This window comes from Prenolepis imparis, unplaced genomic scaffold (assembly GCF_030444845.1).
Source record: "Prenolepis imparis isolate NDT839.2.m4 unplaced genomic scaffold, iyPreImpa1.0 SCAF_7, whole genome shotgun sequence".
Lineage (NCBI taxonomy): Eukaryota > Metazoa > Arthropoda > Insecta > Hymenoptera > Formicidae > Prenolepis > Prenolepis imparis.
Window position 1 is genome coordinate 12,431,707 of NW_028141165.1, and position 26,644 is coordinate 12,458,350.

General features: G+C 33.0%; 2 protein-coding genes across 14 annotated transcripts in view; one reads left to right on the plus strand and one right to left on the minus strand.

The window, feature by feature from the left end:
* The window catches only part of Dnc (phosphodiesterase dunce), a 149,350-nt gene that overhangs the window by 12,886 nt on the left and 109,820 nt on the right, over positions 1-26,644 (minus strand). For 12 of the 13 annotated variants that reach the window (XM_083043049.1, XM_083043043.1, XM_083043044.1 and 9 more), the window contains one exon: positions 26,278-26,390. In XM_083043049.1, the coding sequence (XP_082899175.1) occupies positions 26,278-26,390 (113 nt within the window). Of the gene's footprint in view, positions 1-2,136; positions 2,750-26,277; positions 26,391-26,644 lie in introns of those variants that run through there. The other variant, XM_083043053.1, reaches the window with a different exon arrangement.
* Positions 16,933-18,490, plus strand: LOC145938859 (uncharacterized). The gene is made up of 3 exons (XM_083042675.1): positions 16,933-17,091; positions 17,409-17,519; positions 17,610-18,490. Exons 1-3 carry the CDS (start codon positions 17,013-17,015, stop codon positions 17,867-17,869), a joined length of 450 nt encoding a protein of 149 aa, XP_082898801.1. The 5' UTR covers positions 16,933-17,012; the 3' UTR covers positions 17,870-18,490.

A 26,644-nucleotide genomic window follows, 5' to 3' on the forward strand; every position in this document is an offset into this window, starting at 1 on the left:
GATGCAGAAAATGTTCTAACGTAATCTAAACCCTGCATACGATAAAAGGATTAACCGAACTAATGTGACAACGCCAACGTTCTATTTGCAAGTTCACCTTTCCTTCGTAATATAATTATCAATGAACTTTCATTGAAATGTCGCAAAAGGTCAAGCTTGCGTCGACATTCCTTACTACTTTGGATTTACATCGGTTTTATTAATTAATCATAGTAATTAGACCACGTTGATTCCCATTGCCTTCTAAAATTCTATTGAATTTTAGTCCTAATCTCATTTTTTATCAATCATTCATTATCAGTCATTCAAGATGACTAACAAGTAGTCAGTAATTTAAATTAATATCTGATTCAATAGAAACTTTCTCTTTCTTTTCTCCTTATACGTATATCCTTCATTACTTTTGTGATAATGTAATTTTCTCTTTTCTATATTTTCACCAAATTTTTATTATATTTATTTAATTTTTATATCCTACTTTTTATACTTCAAGAAATTTTTATATACTCTAAAGCTATACAGATATTTATCTTCTTCTACATGCTTCAATATGATCTCTATAAGATGAAATCTTGCTACTATTATGAAAGTAAAACAAGTAATCGCATCCGGCGCGCCACATTATTGTGTCCGACACGAACATATTCCATCAAACTTGATTGAGCTCGCATAAGAAGCACATTTCAGTACTTTCATCCGTGTACATATCTGCCAGTACAGAGAACCGTGAACGGATAGAATATTAAATCGGGAAAAACAAATCTCAATATTCCGCGAGTTTTTTGTGACGTGAACGCAAGTGCAGTTTCATTATTACGGCGACGCGGACGAATCGACATTAATTAAGGTCCCGGCGATTGCTTGACCCCGCGATATAACTTTATCTGCCCTATCTCCCTGAGTCGACGATAGTACAATCTCCCGTTTGTTCATGTTTCGTGGATAATCACATCCGCAGAAAAGCCTACATCGTTCAGTTAGTTTTCGTTATATCTCTTTATATTAGTAGAACATTTTAGCTTCGCGATTTAATATTCAGTGAAAAGTATCTCTTAGCATCTCGTTATAAGAAAGTACCACGCAATAACCGTGTTTACAATATGTATCGACGTATCAAATTCTCAGTCAAAGTTCAATTCTTGAGAAACGTCGCGATTAATCAGTGATCTTTGCTCGATATATCTGTCGAGATGAACGTCGAGATAAACGATTTCTCCATGCTTTCTACGCAGTCAAACTCCGAGTTGAACCATTTGTTAATTATTTCTTTTGCTAATTGCTAATCGAGATTAAGCGTCACTCTCATCCGAGATAATATTAAATGCCCCGAGTTTTCGCATAAGGCTGTTTTCGCAGAAAACTCCCTCGATAAGATTATTCCAAGTATTGATACCGTCTGACAGCTATTAGATAGAAGACACGTGAGGCTACCGATAACACGATCTATAATTGGACAATGAATATACCTGTCATCTCGCGATACGTCTGTCATTCTTCATATCTCGGTGTATGATTTTGCGATAATTTAGAATTCAGGTCGCACCATGAAAATGCATCGCCAAATGATTTCACCAGCCATTCGTTATCCTCTGCCGCGACATACGTTGGTTACGACGACAACAGTAGTAGTAAATGAATGTTCTCGCACGATCGATCGTCTTTCGAAATTCTATATATGGTAGCGCTTTTATTTGTCCAAATTACCGTGACAGATGGCCGCGTCGGTGAAATCTATCGAGACCCGTTGATAAAATCGGATATCATAAATACACACTGGCATATTGCGTTTTCTTTATTTACTTCCTCGATTATATATCCAATTTAATTAATTAAATGCTACGTAATCAACTGGCTTGTTAGAAGTGATTACGACCCATCGAAATTGATGAACTTGTGTCAGATTATGATAATAAAATATAATAAGCTCGAATAATTATTAATATACTATTTAATATCCCTTCATTCTTGCTGACTATATATTGTGAGTAGAAATACAATATTAAATTTATATCACTGTAATTTCTAAAATTAATCGAAATATACGCCAGAACTCTCGGAAGAAATCTCGGAAGAAATGTCTCCTCGGATACGTCTCTTAAGTTGATTAAGTTGATTATCAAACAATCCTGAAATTACCTGCACCGCCATGATACTAGCTATTGCCGTAAGATCCGCCAGAGTTCTCAGATAATTGAAGTTTTTAGCCGATCTATCCATATTGCTCGTCTTCACTTCACCGTTCGTCGTCTGCGGTATCATCGTGCCGGCCTATTCAGCTCCAGTTGCCGATCACACAGCTTCACACTTGACAATTCTCCCGCAAAAAAACTCGAGGAAGGGTCACTGCGTTTGCGTGAGACAACTACTGAGAGAACAAACGTCTACTTTTGACACGACGCGAAAGATACGCGTTGCGCTGACTTTCACGAGGTTCGATTAACAGAAACGGGTCTCGTGGATGATCGGATCGAAGCTGCTCCGATTCCAGACTACCCGATGAAAGATCCTCGTCCGAAGAAACAGTCGCGAGTCGTCAAGTATCGGTAAGAACTGCTCCAGTTCCAAGGCTCCCCCGGATCGTCACGAGTTCGTCGACTGATGTCGTCGATTCGGAGCGTGACGCGTGAGAAGAGTCACGTACCGAGCACTTTCTGATCCACCGACACGTTTACAGCTCACTCGTAAAATCGCCTGGCAAGTGGCGGAGGCTGCGAGCCGTCCGACTGCTAAACGTGGTCTACGCGCCTGAATCGGGACAGCCAGGCTTTTTATCTCGGCCGGCGCTTCTCGTGTCGGTCCCGTCTCCGTATTGCTTATTTTGGCTCTCCCTCCCGCTTGTATTTTGCACGTGACGGTGTCTCTCTTCGCTCCACTTTGCATTGCCGCAAAGAGAACGGCCGCGCAGTGGGGAGCGTGAAACGGGGAACAAGCGAGTTACTACTAACAATAAGTGTATGTACATACAAGTGCAGTGTCACAATGACAATCGCATTCCTCCTGCATTTATCCCACACTGCACTGAAGCGAATGTGTAAATTCTGCGAGGCTTTAACACTAATCTAATACCGACAGCCTGACACTGAAGGAAACAATGAAGGTTTAGGCTGTTCCCCATCTAGATCGTAGTTTTATTTCCACGATGTAGAGAATGAGAATTCATTTATTATAATATAGAAAATCAAAATTATTTTATCAGGGTTATTTATATCAGAAGAATTTTTTATTCATTTTGGTTCAACAGTCTTTAAAAAAATTGTAGAACTCTAATGATAGAATTAATAAAGAAGTTTTATTTCCATGACGTAGAAAAAGAGAATTTATTTATTATCAAAATTATTTTATCAGAGTTATTTATATCTCGAAGAATTTTTAATTCATTTTGGTTCAACAGTCTTTAAAAAAATTGTAAAACTCTAATGATAAAATTAATAAAGCCAATTAAAACTTGAAACTTTGAAATGTAACATGTAGATTTTAACTATTTCAGTGAAATGTGTAATTCTCGGTATTCAGATAAATTAAAATTTGAAAACAATTTTTGAAAATGAAAAGAAATTAAAAGTAAAAAGTACTGTTCACTTTTACCGTGTGTGTTTTTACAAAAGAAATATCAATACATTTATAGTACAGAGAATTTGACGCGCGTGGATTTTCCAAGATCGTTTTATATGAGGAGGAAATTTCAGTGTTGCATAAATTGCGAGAAGAAGCTAATTGCACAGAAGCAATATCTAATTCATATCCTGCTGCAATAATCTCCCAATCCTGCTACAGAGGGAATGCAGTTGAAATGCAGAATAGTGCAGCGTAGTCTCGCACAGGAATCAGTTTCAAAGGGATCCGTCAATAGACACGTGTCAGTTGACACGCGCCAACTAACACGTGCCAGACTCGTGAAATTATCATTATGGAAAATCTGTTTCGATCATTATATTAATTATTTTATATCTTAATTGTCTGGATAAAATATTATATAAGAAATTATTTTGTTAATACAATATATAGAAATGAATATAAATGTTTTTGTTCATTATATAATGAATTCTGTTCGTTACAATATTTTCAATGCTGCTTAAGTTTGTTTTAAAAACTCGTTCCACTTCTTAGAGCTCGCACAATGAGTGCGCAGATATATTTGGACTTAAGACGAAGTCAGCGTGAATGTTGCCAACTTATTACCTCGAACCTGTCACCTATGTTATGAGATGAATCTTTACTTCGAAGCAAGTTACATATCGGAATTTTTCCCTGCCATTTCACACATATTGTGAAATTCTAGGTATATTCCGAAAATATTCCAAAAGATGTGTCAAGGAAAAAAAAATTCTTCAAAGCAGAAAATATTCTTCTTTCTATTTCAAATCCAACTGATATATTTTATTTTTTCCACGAGATTTTTTTTTACTTTAATTTTATAGAGATATATATTTCACAATTCAAATATATAAATTTAAATAGGATATTAGTAATTGCGGATTTTCGATGACGTCTGCGAAATTTATTAAAAAAAAAAAAAAAAAAAATTATAATGTTTCGTTGCGCAAGAGATGCCGATAATTGTTAATTAGTAGTGATACTATAGCGAGAATACGTGACACGACGCGCCATTCAATGGCCGCGTTCAGCGGACTCAACTGTTAAGTAGCAATCGAACGTGATTTGTTCCTACTTTAAGATCCAGCCAATCAGCATGGAATGACATCGGAAAATTGCTCAACTGTTGAGTCCGCTGAACGCACCCATTGGCTCGTTTAGAATTGATGTCCTCGTTGTGCTATCCAACTTTAATGTGCGTTTTTTTCTGATTTTATTTCGATACGATAGAATCCAACCTTGGCGCTAACATAAACCGAAATTTCTTGTGCATACATTAGCTTAAGTGATTAGGGGTGACATTCGCAGTATACATGCATCGCTGTCATTATAGCATATGATTAAGCAAACGTTACGTTGGCGTGATTAATGTTTAACGACGTATAAGGTCTCATCATGCTATCCTTTGTTCCGAGATTGAGATTCTAAATCACTTGATGATGAACATTTAATTAGTTGATTTCACAAGAAAAAGATGTGTAATTTTTCTTGTAATATAATTTTCTCTCGGGTAAGTTCATTCAAGATATATAATGATGAGTGACATTTACATTTATATATACGTTATTATTATTATAAATCTATAGAGTATCTATCTATAATATATGAATCTTTATATATCTATATATTATACGAAGAAGAGATACGCTATAAAAACCATTCACTTCTTCCGGAGCAGCGATACGTAATAACGTACTAGAGATACGGAAACCTATATTATGCTTATGCTTTTATCAAGAACGCACGTTTCTCGAGATTCGTGATGGCGTAGATAAAGTTTGTTTTAAGTATTCGGAAAAGTTTGAGATAGACCGGAAACTAACATCACAGACGTCAAAGATCGCGTGGGTGTGGATTCGGTAAGACGCAAATAATTTGCAATTCCAGATTTTCTACCCCAGTATCGCAAATATAGTTGTAGACTGTAGACATAGTTTATGATGAAAACCTGTATCAAAGTCACGTTTATTTCAAGCGATGAAACGCAAAATTCTCTGTAATGAAAAAAAAGAATTCAAAGGAATTCAATTTTGTACACACGGCGAAAAACTGTGAACTCTTTTCTCTTTAAATTTCTCATTAAATATAAAATTTTTCACAGAAAAAAAAATAATTTATAATTTTCAGAAAAAATTAACTGAATATCTACTTATCAATAATAATAGTTTATGTCGAAGTATTTAAACTACGTGTGCTTCCACTTTCAGCTTCGCTTTCATTTCACTTTTATACCTTTACGTCATGACGCCTCGAGAAATATGTGTAACAGAAATATTTATCACGAAAGTGTTGTTATACGCATCTCCTAAAGATTTTCATGAAAAAGAATATTTATACAATTATTTGCCTTCTGCGCGAGCATAATCACGGAAAGATCCAGGTAAATATAAAGCGCCTTCGGGAAAAAACTGACTAATTTATTTTCACGAAAACGAGCATCGTCTTCTTCGTCATCTCTCGGGAATGACTCGAGACAATCGCTTTACGTATGTTACAACGAACTTTCTCGAGTATTAAAAATAGAGCTTTAGCACAGAGTAATGCCGCATTCTCTCGCCTGGCGAGAGAAGCGAAAGTGACAATTTCGCAAGCGACAATAATGTGCATCCCGCACATTATGCGCTCGCCCGCGTGCGAAGACGCTTGTGCATGGCACGCATTCGCGCATTAACGCGCAAACAAACAACTACTAGTTGTCCTAGCTTGAGGAAACACCTCGATCGATGTACCTAACGCCTCGGTGACGAAAAACATGAATGTCCCGCGCGAGAAGCGACGGATTATCGATCGTTGCAGAGCTGATGCATGTGGGCTCTGCTGTCGTCAGAAATAGCCCAGTTCCTCCTTCTAATGGGTGAAAGAAGGTCACGATAATGAACTATTTTACTTATTTTTAACGCTCTCCGTTCTATCCGGTTATCGGTGGTGCCGTTATCGCTGGTGTTTTTTAATATGACGATCGTTCGCGGTTAAAACGCGATTTTAAGTGTTACACGATTGTAATGTCACGTTTCATTTTTATATATATGTTTTCTTTATTACGTCATCTACAAAAAACGGACAATATTGATAAATTAACGATTAAAGAAACAATATACTCTCTCTGATAACATACTTATATTTTTGCAGTACTATAAAACCTGCGCAAAATAATAATCGAGTTTATGGCTTACGTAAACCTAGATTAAAATGATATCGCATTGATATCTGCAATTGATATCTGGATTTAGAAACAGTTCGTTAAATAATCATTAGATATTCATGAGTGCCATCATTATATATCAGTAATAACGGTATTCTTGAAGCGCACACAATACAAGATAGCATCTTGAACCAGTAAATTCGATGAAACTCATACATTTTCCATTAGAGTATAGATATTTCTCTGCCAACATTTCATTCTGACACATTGTCGGTAATAAAATGCAGACGTTTCAATTTTCCAATCCGTTACAAGATTACACATTCAATTCCGACACCAGAGAATATAACTGCGGTATTATTAAACATATACAAATTTGATGCAGTTACATAACGATATTGCGAAATATATATTTTATCAATTATCAGTCATATAATCTTTATATAGTTTCAAACACAGCATAAATTTAGAGGAAACTCAAGGAAGTTCAAGCATGTACAATTAATCTTCGACATTTATCTTCGGCATACTTTCAAGAGGATAATATATTTCTTCTAGCATCTTTCTCTCTCTCTCTCTTTTTCTGAAAGAGAAGGGATAGAGTCTAGAAGATATGTCTCTTCTGTCAACGATTAACCTTCATAAAAATATCAATCCCCGTCAAACTGAAATTGTAAAGAAGATTGACCATCAGCCAATCTTTGCCATCGTAATATAAGTCTTCCTCAATTTCTAGTTTCTCCTTGAAATGTATCAATGTATTGATCGATAATCCTTCGACAAGCGCTGGCAAAGAATCTAAAGTAAAACGAATTTTCTGTATATACAACGCGGCATTTCGCCTCCTTAATATCTGATTTCCGCTTTGCCCGTTGACGTGCACATATGCAAATTATATAATAAATGAAACCGACACAAAAGATACAGGATAACGCAAGCGTGATTGATGATTTACATAGCTACGTTTCAATTTATTTTGAAATATGTCCCATTTTCTCGAGATAGGCTTCTATATACGTCATCTTTAATTTCTCTAATTTTCTCTTAAGATAGAGATACAAGTTACAAATCACGTCGACAGTCGTTGAACAAAAAAAAGACGGTAATGCAAATATTATTGCGCGAAAAGCTACAATTTCTGAATGTATTCCAATATTTCAATACGTTTGATCGTGTATCTGCATGGACATGTAAAAAAAAAAAAAAAAAACTTTCGAGGATGCAATGATTAAATTCAATGTCTCTCTTTCAAGGAGATCTTTTTTCGCGGGTGTTACATAACTATTGACAGAACTCGTTTCGTTTTCCACTGGCTTGCCTTTCGAATTGCCGATATTTTAAAAACTCTCGAAATAGACATTGATAGACGTTCATGTGTGTGGAGAATATGAATATGTCGCAATTACAACAATTTAACAACAACTAAAATGTTCAGATAATCGCGACAAACACGCATATTGTAATATCTCTATTGTCAAGAAACGTTACGACATTCCTGCTGGTAAAATTTTTTCTCTTACTACGCTATCGTTTTTTATAGCGCAGACGGAAAAATTCCAAACGTGCTGCATTGTCTGCGTAATTGAACATGCAATTTTATTCTCACGCAAAGATGCAACAAAATATTCGCTGCGGTGATCTCGATAGATGACATATCGTGAATGCAGTAGAATCAATCACTTTAGCAAGTGTGGCAAGTATCAATAATCTATTTGCTTTAGCTATCTTGTATTATAATTTATTGGAAATTACTGTGGACACTCACTTACTTAATAACGCTGTCTAAATCTGGCGCATGAGAAAAATAAAACGATGGTATATCAATACATCTCTATTATAGTTCTGCTAGCTGCTGCTCACGAACCAAACACGTGCCGCGTGCGGACATCGGCTTATTATGTACAATCACTAAACAAGCATCACGAGGTTCATAAATATGATCAGATTGCGATGTGTCTAATACATCCGATCACGCAATCTCGCTCCTCGATATGTTTTGATTGGCCATGTCGAAGGGGGAAAAAGAAAGTCGCATCGAGCTGTTCGATAAAGCTGCTCATTTTTACGTGATACCAAGTACAAATAATTTCGTCATATATATTTTTTATCTTTCAATAAATTTGGAAATAAAATAGTAAAATTAGTAAAATTAATTTAATAATTTTTTTATTATTCTTTTTATATATGCCTAAAAATCAAATTGATTAATTTTATGGTTTGATCATAGAGATTTTGCTCCTTTTTACAATCCTACTTTCCTCTTTCATTTTTTAATATATTAACTTTAAATCTTCCTCAACAGAAAAAAAGCATTCCAAACATTTACGTAATGCCTTGATAATTACATTTGACTTTTCATAAATAAGAATCTGTATTTTCTCTGTTTAATTGTAAATAAAATTATTTTGTTAGAGAATTATTATGAAACAAATTTATATTGACTTTGCACAATCTTTGAATAATGGAAAGCTTTCTGCCTCTAGACAAACTTCTTGCATCTTGCAATAATTGCACCTTATAGTTGACCTTGTTCTGATAAAAAAAGCGAAAACATAGTCAATCGGAATGAGTCTAACATTGTAAATCTTCTACAATCATCTCATAATAAGATACCACAAACAGGTCTTTCAATTAAAAGATGCTGCTATGTTTAGAAAGATATTTCTAATATGTCCGCTTAGTAGAGCATCACAAGAATTTAATATTTATAATTTTCATATCGAGTCACTCCTGCATAAATACCAAAAAATTTCAAGCATCTAGATACAACAAAAGAGAAATCCGTACATACTAAAATTTAGATACATTTACATTAAACATTAAAGATAAAGAGATATTAAAGAGATATAATTTAAGGATATTAACATAATTTGTAGGTCCAAATATAATTTAATAAAATAAAATATAATTTGTAATATATCAATCGTGATAAGATGTAACTATTGAGAGCAATTCCTTGAGATATATACATCGTAACCTGACGAGAATTCGAGAGAGATTCAGAACAGATCTTGACTATTTCGAGAAACATAGCTGTGTGATTTTGTATGCGGTTCGAGTAGATGATTTCTTCTCGTAACGGATTCAGAGTAACAACACCGTTATAAATTAATCGTAAACCCTCGCGAGACTGACACGCAGTCTCGGTGCAACAATCATGTTGAGAGATAAGAGCTATCGCGTGCATGTCGGTATATATTCAGAAATTATAGCGCGCATACACAATAGTGTGCGGATGACGATGATGACGTTGGTCCTTGAGACGGAAGCGACCGGAAGGTAATGGATGGTTGGATAAAACCATTAACGTGAACGCATAAATGAGATAAGCATGTCGTGCAATTTCTAATTCAAATTCTTTATATTACATATTAAAAAATAATCTATAATCATGTAAATATCTAAAAATTGTTAGAAACTGTGTGACATATGCTTGTTTGACAATTGTTATTCATTATTTGCTAAGTATAAAATATATCATTGTTATTTACAACCTGATTAATACTTGATTAAATTGATTAAAGGAATATGCAAATTGTGTGAGACAAAGCAGATTGAATATGCAGTTTTTATATTCGATTTAATTTTTATTTATTTTTCCATTAATCATTATTTGCTTCTATCAACAAGGCATTGTATCGATTCGTTCGATGCCCGCATCATTGAAAAATTAAATTCCACGCTTCGAATATAATTTTCACCCTATCAATAATTAATAACTATTGTATATAAGTGTATGAATACTATCATTATATATTATTAATTATATATTAATTAATTTAATTGGAAAACTTGCCAGAATTTAATTTACTTGCTATAACTGGCGATACCAAAATATTCTTCACGACTACATCTACATTAAGGGTATATACTGCTGTACACCCTTTCCACGTGTATCTTTCACGTGGCCATTATATAGTCCGAATTTCCAACGCAGTTTCCATTAAATGGTAGAGCATATTGTACGTGAATAAAGGGCGACTGAAAATAACTCTCTTGTCATCCAAATAATAGCGATATGTTCAAGGGAACTAATTGTATATTTCATTATTTTCCCAAATCCTTTCTACAATTCGCCAAACCATTGACATTTTGTATGCGATGATATTTAAAAATACTCATTTATAGCAAACAAATTACAGAGTTCAATAAACAGCTAAAGCAAAATAAAATTTCTCACAAAACTGGTATTTCCAGTTTATACAGAAGACGTACGCATACAAAAGCACTTGCAAAAAAAAAAAAAAAAATAATTAAACGTCTGAATTCAATTTCTCCTATTCTACAAAATTTTTTCCTGTTTACTAAAATACAGCGGCAATAAAAAAAAACAAAAATAACTCTATAAATAAAACTTGTTTATGTTTATGAAATTTATAATATTAAAAAAAACATTGCGTGTCTGCGAATAATATAATCGACTTCGAAAGTTGATTAAAATTGACAATTCTGAAAAACAAATTTTATATGAATACGCAAGAAATATTTTATCGGAAAAAGATTGAGTGATTTCCCTCATTGATATCTACTATTGATACCATTGATATATCTATGATTTAAACATCGTCACGCAATCCTATTACAAATTCCCTTCGTCGAACTGTATGAATGTGCTCTAGGTTTGCTTTCAATGCAACGACAAAAATCAGCGTGTGATAAAATAGATCAATCTTTGAAATTCAATAACAAAGATATATATATATCTATTGATGCGCGTAATATAAAACCAAACAGCCTATAATCCCATCGACTTATTACAGTGATACGTGTGCACACATATATTATATATACGCTAAAAAAAGAAAAGTACATACACGAAGAAAGCCAATCTTTTTTAAAAAAGATGAAAATATGTATCTGTTTATATAACTCAATGACGTTTGTTAGTTCGACAACAATATTAAAATCAATATCCAAATTGTTGATAGCAAGAAAATAGTAGCAAGAGAATGGACAAAAATATTATTACAAACCCATAAGGAGGAAAGATATTAAATTTTCAAAAATTTTAAATAAATGATTCCAAATTATTGGGATAAAAATAGAGATATAGAAGATACGATAAAGCTGGGACAGAGCAGATGAAGGCAAACAATGATACAAATAAAAAGCGATTCATACGAATGGAGATGGAATTCGTTATTCGGTAAGAACAGCTCTATCGATTTTCCTATTTATGTACCGTTCGTCGTTATCTTCGTCCATGTTATATAGCCACACACATCGCCAGATCTGTTTACGAGGAACGATTAATAACGCTGTATCCATGTTACATGGAACATCTCTCAAAAGACCCTCCTTTATCACCGGCATAAGTGATAAAATTAATCAATCGAGCATAACTAGAAGCCATTGATTGGTCTTGCCTATATAAAGCCAAGAATAAATTACTCTCATAATTTTTTCTCTTACATCCTCTCTGATTTTTTACATAGTTTGTCATATAATTCAATTTTATATGCATTTATATATTGCATCCTAATTGATATTTACGAATTTGAATAAATAATATATTTTATAATGTTATAGTTAATACACATTATATAAAGACAAAAATAAAAAAAATAATGTACATCCTTGAGAAGATAAAATCAGCTATTCGAGAAATTTTGATTATGTAAAGAGGAGCACATTTGCTTTTTACGCTGCATATGCAGCTTATGTGTACTCTCACATCTCTCTTTCTCTCTCTTTCTCCGACATCACTTAACGTCGCTAAATTTACAGATAATAATTCATCCACGACATCAAAGTCATGAATCTTACAGCGGAGACAGTCAGTTCCCGAGCGCAGTTTTCAAAGCCAAAAGCGAGCACGATCATATATCGCCTTTTCCATTAATATTATCTAATAAAAGATCTCAGAAAGCGTATCTCCCGCAATATGCTTCCTGCTTTTATATAATTTTTTGAAATATAGGAGAAAAAGAAAAAAAGAAAAAAACGAAAAAAAAAAAAAATTATTATACCAATTTATGTGTCATAATTATCAAACTAAATAAACAAGTAATTAAAATGCAGAAGACCTTTCTATAAAAAATTTTTCGAAAAATTTCTGCAGTTATTCATGAGATGATATAACACACACATTATGAGAAATTTAAATCTTACATTATAACCAAAAGAATAATCTATATATCTATATGAATTATACAATATCGATTTTTGCTGTTCAATTACAATATTCGAAAACGATCGATAAAGCATCGCGTGCAAACTATATATGATTGTCATGTCTTTAGAGATGTGAATCTGTCATGACTTGTCATTTACAACAATGTGCTGCATGTACACTTTACATTTGATCCGAGCATCCACTCGCACGGAAAACGCAGATGATAGCAATAAATCGATGTATCATAAAGATAATCACAGTGATTTGTCCTGAGGATGAGCGCGCCACGCTCGTATCTGCGAATAAAGTTCTCGTCCCGAATACGTCAAGCAATATTTACGTCATTTATCGCGTATTTGCTACTCTCGTTATCTTTGGTCTGCAAAAGTCTTCTATGATAATAATGTCTGGAAGCTGATAGCTCGGTTATGTCTAAAATAATTTTGACATGTTCTTACATTTTGGATTAATGATAAATTTCATGCAAAAATTCATTAAGTCTATATAAAATTACTAGAAAAATAAAACAAACACGAATGTTTTTTTTATAGAATTTTCTCTCTTCTCAAATAATAAAAATCTCTCATATGATAAAAATTAAACTTAAAAAAAAAAAAAAGTATTTATAATAGGGTATAGAGAATAATTTCTTCTTTCTGAATACTTAAAAAGATTTAGTCCAATTTATTACTAACGTTTAACTGTTGTTTTTACGATTTTCCGGATTACTTCGCAATCACATAGCGAATGGTCAGCATCAATTCCAAAATCATCAATGAAACAAGTAGTAACATCCGGCCTTTCACACGATAGTAAAAATAATTTCTTGTTTCAGAGAAGTAAAGGCGATTTATACAGACTTTCCACGAATTTTTCCCCGCATCTGTCAGACATTTTTCTTCGATCGAGAGCGGATGCTACTTATTCCGCTAATGACTCGTCAAAACAATATGAGACAGCTCTTACTTTTGCGCCAAAAGAAATATCGGAGTCAAACAAAACTAAATCCAGAGGTACATATGATAACATAAACGTCTCGATCAATGTTTAAACAAATTGCACTGTACGAGTCTCACGAATTATAAATCTAGTCTTGAATATTTTGGATGCTTGTATTAACGATCTTGGCAACAATTTTTTCTCGGGTAAAGAAAAATTCATAAATTTACGATAAAATTGGGAATTGCAGCTAACCCTACTTGAAACTTTTTACGATTTCCTGTTTTTCATAAATTGAAATTGTATTATCGTTTCTTTGTTGCATTTATGGTCTGCGATAACAATGATATTATCATCCCACAACAATATTCAATCATTTATTCGCGCGTGATATAAAATTAAAAATATTAATAAACATAATACTTTTGACGACTCTCATTAACGAATCATTTATTTCGTTTTATCAAAACATATTATCAAACAAAACTTTTCGCGAGGAAATTGTAATATGATGCATTTTCGATAAAAGTGTAGATGAACAACAGCACAGATCGTATATCACAGTTTTCTAAATGTCAATTGTACCAGACTCATATGCCACAAATTAATAATAAACTATAAAAAAAAACTATACTGAATTTATTATTTTTGAAAATATTTCGTAATATTTATGAATTTATGATAAGAAAAATCTCTTTGAGATATAACTGTTTACATTAAAATTATCATAATTAAACATGTGTGTTCTTGACATGTGTGCTTTTGATATGTGCGCTTTTTTTTAATAGAGAACGATTTCATTAATGGTTTCACTGTCGTGTACAGAAATCACAAAGTGTTATATGCACAACATGCAAAATTTATATCATGTATTTAAACAGTGATATCATAATCTGCGCACAACATTCAGAAATTTTAAGTATGCGCTTTAAAACGCAATTGGATGAGGCTCTTCTTATATACATGACAACTCATATTCCCTCCCCTTTTCTTATTTAGATCCAAGATGTAAATAAAACAGATAAAAATTTGATAAAAAAATGTACATAAGGATATATTTCTATTCGATATTTAATGCAGCACGCGCGTCACTCGTTATGTAATCAGCTATTACATAACTAATCATCTCAAAACCCAAAAATACGAGATGCTTGCTTGCAAATATCGATATTCGCAGAGAAGCTTCTTATGATACGTTATCATAAGGCATTATTGTCAGAGCTTATCGTCGCTGAACACATTTCGTTTTGCATACGGTGATATCAGGATATAAGTCGCATTTTATTTTAACATTGGGACCGTTTATCAGCGTGACTAAGGTACATGCGCTTATGCTACGTGTGCATATGCTCGTTTAAAAGACGTAATAGACACGCAACATAAACACACGAACGTATCGACGACAGACGACGACGAAGTTAATAACGCGAGACGCAGCAATGATCGCGCCTAATAATAAAAGCCGCTGACCCAATGTTTGCATAAAAACGTATATGAAATATGTCAATATATGAGATATATGCCAATACTTTTTAAGCCGTTCTTCTGCCACGTTACACGTAATCGAATGCAATCAAAGTCAATTAAATCTTTCAAATGACAGTTTTTACGCTCGAAACGCTTTGTCCGAATTGCACTCATCTGCCTGTATGAATGCTTATATGAAACTATTGTATTTTTTTTCAGTTACAAATTCAATCTATGAAAAATTGTTCAATAAATGTTTCTCTTTAACGAAAGCGATGATAGAAATATGATGACTTTTGCATGCAAAGTATAAGTTATACAAAATGAAAAAAGGGGAAAAAAATTAATTTTTCTTTTCGGTATATTCAATTTGGTAAATATTGACAAAAGGGGACCCAGTCTCAATCACCTTGACCTTAACATATGTCAAGGTCATAGGCCTGAGTAATCTCCAACAAATTTTAGCTTGACAACATATGTCAAGGTCAAGGTGATTGGGGCCTGGGTCCCCTTTTGTCAATATTTACCTTCAATTTATTGAAATTAAAGCAAATCGTATTTTAATAGACCTTTGCGATTTGAGGCGCAATTATTAAGGAGATTTCATGTTAAAAATATATACACAAGCTTTACTAAGGAAATAAGTTCATCATATATGAAGCGTCGCGACGCCAGGCGCCACGTCTCTCCTGGCGAGACGCCAACATTATGGATTTGGGAATATATACGACCAGAGATGTGTTTTTCTCTCAATTTCCCCTTTTCTAAGTTGGTCAGCAAAGAAATTGACCTCGTATTTGAGTCGCTATTGTCCAGTTTACTTTCAAGGATTATCAAAGCCATGGAAAAGTTCCTATGAAACTCTTAAACACCGGAAGTGACGTCTTTCGTCAGAGTTCGTGAAAACAAGATTTCGAAACTGAGATAAAAAATTTTCGCGTAAGCGAAAATTTGATGAATAATGTATCTGATAAATTATTCAATATTTTATTTACATTTAAAATTTCTGTAATTGTAACGTGTATCTTTCTTCTGTAATTTCTTCGTAATATCTTGTCAAACAAATTTTACAAAAAAGTGTGTAGAAAAATTTTTCCGACGGTTGATTTATCAAAAATACGAAAAACGGTAGCGTTGATAAGAAGTCCAAATTAATCCAAAGTTTCGAGTTTAAAATAGCGTAGAAAAGTTGATAGAAACTGAATTCCTGACTTTTCTGTCGTTTACAATTTTCGAAGAGGAAATTTTCGAAAAGTTGGATTAAAGAAGAAACTACTTCTCGATCAAGATGATAATATTTAATTATAAAACTTAAGTATATTTTATATATCAAAAAAGGTACAAAAGATATTTGAAATATATCGCGTTTATACAAATAAAACCAAATGCTCACAGAGAAAATACTCAAAATGGCAATATAAACAAAATAAATATTTCGGAAATAAAAATTTTCAGTTCTCATAATTAGTTGTCAATCTTTTGTTACCAATTTGTGAAATTGCTTTACAGAACTCGGAATTTATTTATAGAAAAGGAGAAATTATGAAATATACCTTAAATATTTTTGCATGAAACGCGCAAATATATGCAGGGACAAATATCGCATGCCACGTATATGTAGTAAAGCGATATGGGCAAGTAATTGTTTTGCATTATAATTATCGGCATTGTTATAAATGCGCCGAGTACGCGCCGCGGAGTCCATTAGTGCAGTACGTCGTTGCGCCAGTGTTTACGTTCGTAATAGCGAGAAACATGGGGCTACAAGGATGCTTGAATACATATATGCTGATCTTGCTACTGAGTGCAATTGCTGCAATCAATGCTCAGGCTGGTGAGTTTTCGAAAAATAATAACTGTCTTGTGCAATGCTGAGAATTTTCATTCGCAATTTTGATACATCAGAAAAACATAGGTTTATATTAAATATTATTGTGAGATATAATAACTTGCGTCACAAATTTTCACTCATTTCAATAAAAAAGATTAATAAAACAGATTTTATTACATATAAAAAACTTTGCAAAAAAAATTCATATATATATTATAAATAAGAGATTTATTAAAGTGTTATTTGTAACATATCTAAACATAACATATTTAAAAATTCGACTGCGTACGCACTTAACTGCTTTTCAATACTTTTTTTAGCGCGGACCAAAAATGATACGAGTATTGGCATTGGCGACGGTGATAAATATAATAGTACCAATATCAGCATTTACGATAGTGAAAATGATACCAGTATTAACACTGACGATGGTAATAACAAAAATAATACTAGTTTCACTGGCAATAACGATAGTAAAAATGATACTTGTATCAGCATGAACAACAATGACAACATTACAGGTGATGACGTCAAAGATAATATTCGCAATATAACATCATGTATAATGCATACAAAGGTCATAGGAACTCTTATAACACAAGTTATTCAACTTACTCAGCTAGTTTTCATTTTTATACCCGGCTTAAGAAATGTATTTCTAAATTATTTCAATAATCTTTCTGAATATGTAATTTATCTGCTGGTCGAACTCAGCGAGGCATTTCAAGTAATTGTAAAACTTTCCGTACCGTTTATACAGTTCATTTCAATATTTATATAATAAAGGTTTAAGCTCCAAAATTATTCAATCTTGTCGAATTTAAATACGACACATTGAAATAATTAAATATTCACTTATATTTCCTCGCATACTTCGTTATATTTTAATATATTATTTTAATTTATATTTTAAGTATATATTAATACAACACGATATAAATTAATTGTAACGATAAAAGATGACGGTAAATATAAATGATGCGTAAATTATAATATTAAAATATATTTCTTATAGTATTAAATGTGTAATTAAAAAAAAATATTTTTAATCGCGACAAATTATTTGCTATATGGAATCGTGATTATATGGAAGCTCGGCCAAGTAGTGATAAAACTATTTGGTCAGACAGCACATAAATCCTTGCGCTCAGGCACTAAAAAAATTTCTGTGATGAGACAAGTGAAAATTCCTTCTTTTCCTCGACAAATTCATCGAATTTCACGCAAAATGGAGTTATGTAAAATTGGTTGAGTCATGTAAATGTATTATTCATCAAAAGTATTATCGTTTCACGAAGTTTTACTACTTAAGGCGGTCGCGCGCGCATCCGAGAATACTACTTATTTCAATTTAAAATTACTAGTTTAATTTCCTGCAATAAGATATGTATTTATGTCTGCACTTTTGTCGAATATATTGATGCATTGTATTATATGTCATAATTGTATTTACATACTTTTAATAAAAATGTTTCGCGATTAAGGAAATAATTATGTTTATTACACATTTGATTATGTTTATTTTACCTATCAATTATCTTGTATATTTTTATATTATTTGTTATTTTTATCAATAATCGTCAAGAGTATGTATGTACATTTATATGTACGTCGTAAATTATAATTTGTAAACTATCTCTAATATGATCTTATCCTGGCTATTTGGCAAGTTGACAACTTCAACAAAAATGCGCATGTACATACATGTATGTACATACATACAATACGTATATACACATATGCTACGATATACGCGATTATTTCCTGGGAACAATAAGCGTGCGAATTGTAAACGTGATAGTACAGGAATTTGTACATAGAAATGAAAACTATGTCTGTGTTGATATGACATAGTCGACCGGAAAAAAAGCAACGGTCAAACTGACATACGTCGCAACGATAACATTTCAATTTCGTGTATTTTCGAGACTGCATTCGCTTGCGAAAAATATTTGAAATGTGTCCTTCGGTTTTACTTTGTGCGGTTCATCAAGTTTTCATTCAATTATAGAATCGATACAGTGACATATTAAATTGTACGCGTTGATATACAGATTTTGAAGACTCGATCATTGAAAAAAAAAAAAGAAAACATTTCCCATTAGAGCATTAAAGTGATAATAATCGTCGTTGCTTATCACGAACGAGACTGAGAAAGACTGATAAACTCAATTAGAAATACTTTCTGATCAGGTCTGAAAATATCGCGACGAACAGATCTCGTTAAGATCTCGACAGATCTCACGCACAGCGTCGTCTCCGGACAGTATTTCGATAAAATCGAATTTATTTACGTCTAACAATCATGCGTGATACACGTGATACACACGAGTCGGCTCGGCGATACGGGAACACGAGATCCCTTGAACCTGCGTGGAAGAGGTTAAATGGCCGTGATAACGATTATTTCTCCTCTCGAAATGATCAATGTTGTTAACGTCAACAATCTCTATTAATCACGAAATTATCATTCGAACAATCAGACAGGCACAATGTATTTTTAGCCTTTCTATTCTGTAGTATTATAAAATATCTGGTTGCGTGAAGGACGGGATTGATATCGCGTTTGACTTTTCTATGCATAAGCCTTTCCCTTAAAATTCCAGAATCATTACAATTAGACTGATTCGAGGATTCAAATTTTAGAGAAAATTCAATGAACGATAAGGCATTGTACTGATAATTTCTTGCATGTTGTTCTATGCTTGTTATATATCTATTTACTAGATTGCTAACTCTGCCAGTTGTTCCTTCTCAACGAGAGACTTTTTGCACTGTGCGTTCGAACATTAAACGACAAATAAGACGAGCAAGATTTTTTACGCAACGAACCGTGAGCAACGCTAATTGGTTTCAAAGGCAGAGGAGCCTTTATGAAAAGTTTAATGGACAAGATTGAGTGCGAAAACGCGAGTAAATGTTTGCCGTGAACATTTCGAAAATGAAGAAGGTGAATTAATACTAAGTTATACACAGTCGCTTAGTCCGATGGAAAATTTTTTATTTTACCTTCTCGTTCGTGTTACAAGACATTCTTGAGATGCTCATAACAGCGATTTTTTAATAACGGAATGCTATCATAATAATATATTAAAAATTGTCTTCAAAACATTAAAATTTTTATTGCAAGCTAATAAAAAATATAAAATAAAATAAAATAATAAAAATACAATAAGACGGAGTAATATATCTTAAAATAAAAGGCCAATTCCCTCAGCAACGTATTAAGCAAATTATTAAATAAAAAAAGTAAATTAAATTAAAATAAAAATTAATAAAAATATCTAACAAATTTTATTAGAACATTATATTAAAATTGAAAGAAAGAGAAAAAGAACATTGTATTAGATATTTATAATATCTATTGCAAATTATCGCAAACTATCGCAATTCCAATGTTTTGCAAACATATATATGTTGTATATGTTGAAACAAGTGTTCAATCATATCCGCGTTAAATATTGATATTATTATTAGCACATATGTTGTAGCGTGTTATTTCACTGTAACCACATATACATATATACCGATCGGTTTATTCATATCGAGCCTAATGGTGAAGTCACGTGTCCTCGATCTCAATGTAGGTCAATTAATTCAAAATATCGATTTTCTTTGAGGAACAACCGACGCTCGCAAGGGCATCCCTTCGGATCAGTTCTCAGTACCGTTGACTATTCTTTTCTCATGAAAATAACGGAGCTTTGTTACGTTCGATTAATTCAGAATTACACGAAAAATCTACAAAGATTTGTATATAGTATCGCCATAAAAACATTTTCTCTTAAAAGCAACCGGCAGTTTCGAAGCATTCAGATACATGTTGAATTTTCATATGAAATAAAATACATTTTTATGTGTTTTATTCAACCTTCCAGCGCAATTGCCATCAAATGGGGGTGACTTTACGAGCGCCATTCTTTAAAAGATACGATCGTATGCGGTAAATGCAGAATTTCGTGAAATTGCTAAATTTGAGGGAAGGACAGTGGATAGTAAAATACGAATACAAGAAATCGCTATTTTCTGATTGGTCGACGGATGCTTTCTTGCTGATCTCTCAGCTGCACGTGTGCCAAGTGTATGAAAACAAACCGTAAACATAATCCACTCCAGACGCATAAATATAAATCGGTATAAATCTGCTCAAGAGAATGTATTTCAGTACAAGGTGCATAAGTGCTCCTTTGGTGCTCGATAAGTAATCGATCGCAACTTTGATCTTGGCGATTTTGAATATGCAAGTGGCATCAATTATAAAAATATTAATTTTTAATAATTATTATAAAAATATTATTTCTTTTTAAATAAAATAGCGTGATATTTTAAGAAAATACAAGATAATAAAAAATTCTCAAGTATAAACATAAATTTCTTCGTATATATTTTACGTCGTGATATTGAGAAAGACGATGCGTTGTTTGATTTTTAAATCATAAAATGTAATTGCAATTACATTTGTGACGGGAAGATGGTGCCGATTCACGCACAATGGAATGAATTCCGGCTGAAGTGACTCTATCATCGGCAGTCTCGCAGAATCGATGAATTTATGTACACACGAACGCTTCGCAACTCCTGCCGATCTCCAGAAATCGGCCTCTATGTGTAATCAACAAGCGCAGCCTCGACGGTTCGGTCACGCGTGCCACTGATATAAATCTGAAACCCTGGTGCTCAAATTTATCGCGTTTGCTCTCGTCCGCGAAACGAACGCATTTTGGACGAATTCTCGATAAACACGAGGGATTTCGCGAGGATAACGAGTTCGTTCGTTCGCCATAGAAGGATCTGTTAGGAAAATTCGCAGGTCCCTGTGCTTTCGGAAAAAAAGCGCGAACATCTATCTCACGACGTCACGTAGCCGGATCAAGGTAGTATATTTGTGAGACGAAATACTAGCGGATTTAATGAAACAAACGCAGGAGAGACGACAAACAGCACCGCGGGAGCTTAAAAACGAATGTATCAATTTGAGAGGACTAGTTATTTTTTGATCGCGATAAAAAATATTGTTAAATATCTAGATTAAAGTAGATTGAAAGAGAAAGACTGCAATGTGTTTACATGTCTTATTTTCTTTAAAATAATTCTCTTAAAAATTATAAAATAAAAAAAATTGTGAAAATGAGAGATCATAACTAAAAAATTAATAGTATAACTAATAATGATAAATAGAAAGAGTTTAGTAACATAAAACAGAGAAATTTATTAAACTAATTTGAGTGGATAAACTATAAATAGAAATATAATATATGAAACTATAATGGATTTATAAAGTTACACATTGTTTTGGGAATTTATGTAATACAAAAGTTTAATATATAAAATACGATATAATTATAAATCTTTAAATAAATTCTTAATTTATATTAAGAGAGGAATATATATATTATATAAAAGCTTACTTGTATATATTTCCTCTTTTATTGATAATGATTAAGTAACTCTGTATGAAGTAATTTTACAGAACACACATGATCCTTTCTAATTATATAATTTAACTTTTACGACAATATTAAACTTCCGCCAAAACTTACTTTTCGATTAAAGAGCAATTCCAACTTTAACGGGTTTTTCATAGTTAGAAATAAATCTTGTAACGGCGATGAAAAAATAATACATGACTTTTTTCGCGACAATAAACTGCATTGATTCTCATTAAGCTTAAACGTCAAATTAAAACTGAGATACGATTTTACGGTGAGTTATTAGTTAACTTTGCGCGTTTAGATTTGTTAGTTATTTGTTACCAAAAAACGTCGACCGATAAATAAATAATAAGGTTTTTATTAAAATATTGTATGATAGAATAACAAGAGATTATAGATTTTTACTGTACCATAAAATTCATTAAATAAAACAGAACTGTGATCCTATTTTTAAATAAAATAAAATTTATAACATAACTGAACTGATACAATTTCGGAGTAACTCATATTTCCCGGAATAAAGTAAAACACGATTAAAACAAGTTCTAAAAATCACATCATTAGCCTCCGTTATTATTTGTTAATAAAATGTTTTAACGTTTCTGTTAAAAGCATTTGGATATATATTAAAATTTGTTTTCCTTCGTTAAAATAATTTTTTTTCAGTTCTTTATTTTTAAAGAATTCTCTAATTTTTAAATATGTACCTTTTAAAGCATTAATTCGAATTTTAAGTAAATTTTACTTATAAGGAACTACAAGCTCTTTCTCTTTCTCTTTATATCTCTTTCTCTCTCTCTCTGATAATGATTGTGTTAATTTATCAGCGCACGTATAGACTTCTTTTTACTACATTAACGTGTCATTTTGCTTTCAGCACACATTCACGTGAACGTCACTTTGACAAACAAGGAGCATCAATATCCTTACGTATATCACGTATGTTCAGAACAAATGGATGACGCGTCTTTTGTCAGCGAAAAGAAAGTAACTATAAAGCTGACGTGATGTCATGTAATCATGCATGTTACTTCGGACTGAACGCGACGGTCGAGATCATGTAACGACTGAAAATGATACGCATTTCGCTCGTTCGCCTTATGTATATGCAAATAAGACGAATAATTCATAAGGTGAGAATATAAGCATGAGATATTTGGGCCGCAGTACAGGAAGAGAAAGGTCGCTAATCTACGACCGAAAAAGCGTATGGAGAAGGTGCACTTTATTTTTGCACACATATATATAAATAAGTCTGCGAATTACGTGCGCCTTAATAAGAAATTAAATAAGCTATTATGTGAGCGGTTCTAATTAATTACTTTACCGAGAAAGGGCCTAATATAAAGGAGACAAATAATAGAAATTGTAAAATATAAAAAAAAAGTTTTAATCGTCTTGCGCAACTGCTTACATTAAGAAGAATCGCCTCATTATGTCACATTACTTCCCTAAAAGTGCTAAATCAGAGATATTTCTTTGCATTTTCCATCCTTTTTCTTTCTAATTATAAAACAAGAGTTTTGTGTAAAGTTGATTCTTAATTCTACGCTTAAGATCAAGTCGAGTATGTGGTTCGTAACGAGTCCAAAGAGCTTACGAAACTCAGCATTTCAGCTGCATTTTAACACTTTATCGCGCAAATAGCGGCAAACTACAAAGAGCAACGGAAAATTCATTTAATCTCACAATGACAATTAAGCGAGTCGCGAGAAAGAGGCAAAGTCTTTAATAATGTCGAGAGGATGCTGGTGACTTTACGGAGGAATAAGATTTCTGTGCTTATGTTACCTTTCAATTACGCTCCTTACATTAAATTCTTATTATACTCAGCAAGAATATAAAAAATATCGAAACTTTTTAATGAAGAGATCATTTTAAAAAATAACGATAAATGTTGTAATATACAGATACACAGTGTTGCTTGCACAGCTCATTATATTTCGATTTCATTTAAAGGCCTCATTTAATATTATCATTCAATTTTCTTTAAATCGAAACAAACCTTTAAAAAGGAATTCGGGTTAATTGAACACCTACACGGGGTTACACGGGGTTACACGTGGCGCTTCTAGGTCAAAAAGGGAACGAAAAAAAAAAAATATCGATTCAATGCTATAGCGAAAGAAAGTAAAATTGCGTCACCGGAAAGTGCAAAAGGCAAACAACGTTTTTTTCAACATAGGTCCCCGGAGAGTAAACCGAGCAGATTTGCTTTCGGAAAATTACAACGTTGCAGTCGCTTCAAATTTTAATAACCAACATTTTTATCTAACTATCTTCAAAGAAGTTTAATTACCGTACACGCGTTGCATCTTGGCGGACAGGTTATTCAACAAGCAATCTAAAAAAACATCTTTTCAGAAAGTTCAGAAGAGTGCATAAAACGATTAAGAGCAAAATCCTTTACTTCCCCGGAACTATATCCTTGCGCATGACGTAAAAAAAATTGAACTCAATTGGAGCACGTCAAACCTCGCAATAAATAGCTCAAGCGCATGAAAGAATATTCATATTCACGCGAAAGCATGACTTCCCGTTTATGCGGGATAAATGAGAAAAGTCTTCCCGAGATTTTGTTCCGTCGAGAAGCAACCTTGTAAACTTTCTTGATAAAACATCGATCATTAAAAAAAAATCTGAGAGAAATAATCCCCGTTTTCGTAAATTTTTAATTTTTCTCGCAACTTGTACTATCCACTTTGATATCGCAAATGAAAAATTACGATTCTTCTCGTACCTCAAAAACGAAATTAAATCGCATTCGGATGATTCTGTTCTTGCGCCGACTTCGCCGACTTGCAATCGTGGAAATTGGAAATTCCCGCGGCCGGAATACAAACGATTAACGATCGTCGCGGAAATTGCACGGCCAGGATGTCGGGGAGCGTCATCGAGAAACGATTGTTTCTGTCCGAGTATAATAAGTGTCTGCGTTATCCGCCGGCAAATAAATACAATCGCGTTTACAACGCGTAAACGAGATCGTAATTCTTCGATATCGCAAAACAACGAATTTATCTTTGTTTAATATTTATACTTCGGGATTTCCCGAGGGAATGAATAATCTCTTTACGATCGCAATTTGGCTTCGGTCTTAGCGATTGCGCAATTCCCGCACACATACAACTGTTCGTTATAATCGAACAATACCACATTGTCAATCCCGCGCGAATTTAACGCTGATTTACGCGCAAATAAAAGAAATTTTATTCCATTTAACGCGGAGGTAGAAATTATTAGATAAATCACTAGTGACTATAATATGAATCATACACACAAAAATCGAGAAAAAATATGTATAGACATTTTAAATGATTATTTCAAAAAATAAATAAATAACATTATATGTACTTAAAAATTATCGTCATTAAAATAATTTCAGGTAATGCTTTTCAATGTTTGTTCGTCCTCTATCAAATGTAGTTTTTATTTATATTCACGTTACGTGTACTAACTGTTTCGTTTAATTTATTTAAAGATACGAAGAAAACAATTTATTTCAGAAACGCAGTGACCTTTACGAATTGTACTAACATTCGCATAATTTTTTTCTGCTTAAAATCATTTGAATAATACATTCCTATGCATTCCTATATCTGACGGATTCCTTCCGTGATTTTGTATATGCGCGAGTATAACGCCATGTAGAAATTCTTTGAGAAACTTGCAACATGTATGAGAAATGAAGCGTTGAGAAAGCATGTCGCGAAAAGGTATAGAGAGAGAAAAAATATATAAGCGTATAAAGTCCTACCTTTAGGGATGCCATGTCGGACACGGATCGATGCGTCTGAATGGTCTCCAGCTGATCTAAGCACCAGTCTAGTTCCTCTATCGTTTCAACAGCCAGTTTCATGAAGGGCTCCTCTGAAAAATCCGGAAAAACAAATTTTACTTAATACTATAAAAGTGCTCGTGCTGGCAAGCAATAAATCAACATTGAAAAATGTTATCCGCCAAGGTGGCTGTAATCTGAGTTTAGTCGAACTTGGAAAAAATATCCTGAATCTTTGATCATATTATTTTTTTGTACTTTTAAAGTTTCGTAAAACTCTTTAAAAATGAATGAGATGCGAGAAATATTTTTAACCGCTTTATGCGAGACAGGTGACAGTTTGGAA

What these genes read in the sequence shown, in the direction of transcription:
- LOC145938859 (XM_083042675.1), top strand. Translation starts at nt 17,013, where the DNA reads ATGGGGCTACAAGGATGCTTGAATACATATATGCTGATCTTGCTACTG. An exon ending in TGCAATCAATGCTCAGGCTG is followed by an intron (nt 17,092 to 17,408) that starts GTGAGTTTTCGA and finishes TACTTTTTTTAG; the next exon opens with CGCGGACCAAAAATGATACG. An exon ending in CAGTATTAACACTGACGATG is followed by an intron (nt 17,520 to 17,609) that starts GTAATAACAAAA and finishes ACAACATTACAG; the next exon opens with GTGATGACGTCAAAGATAAT.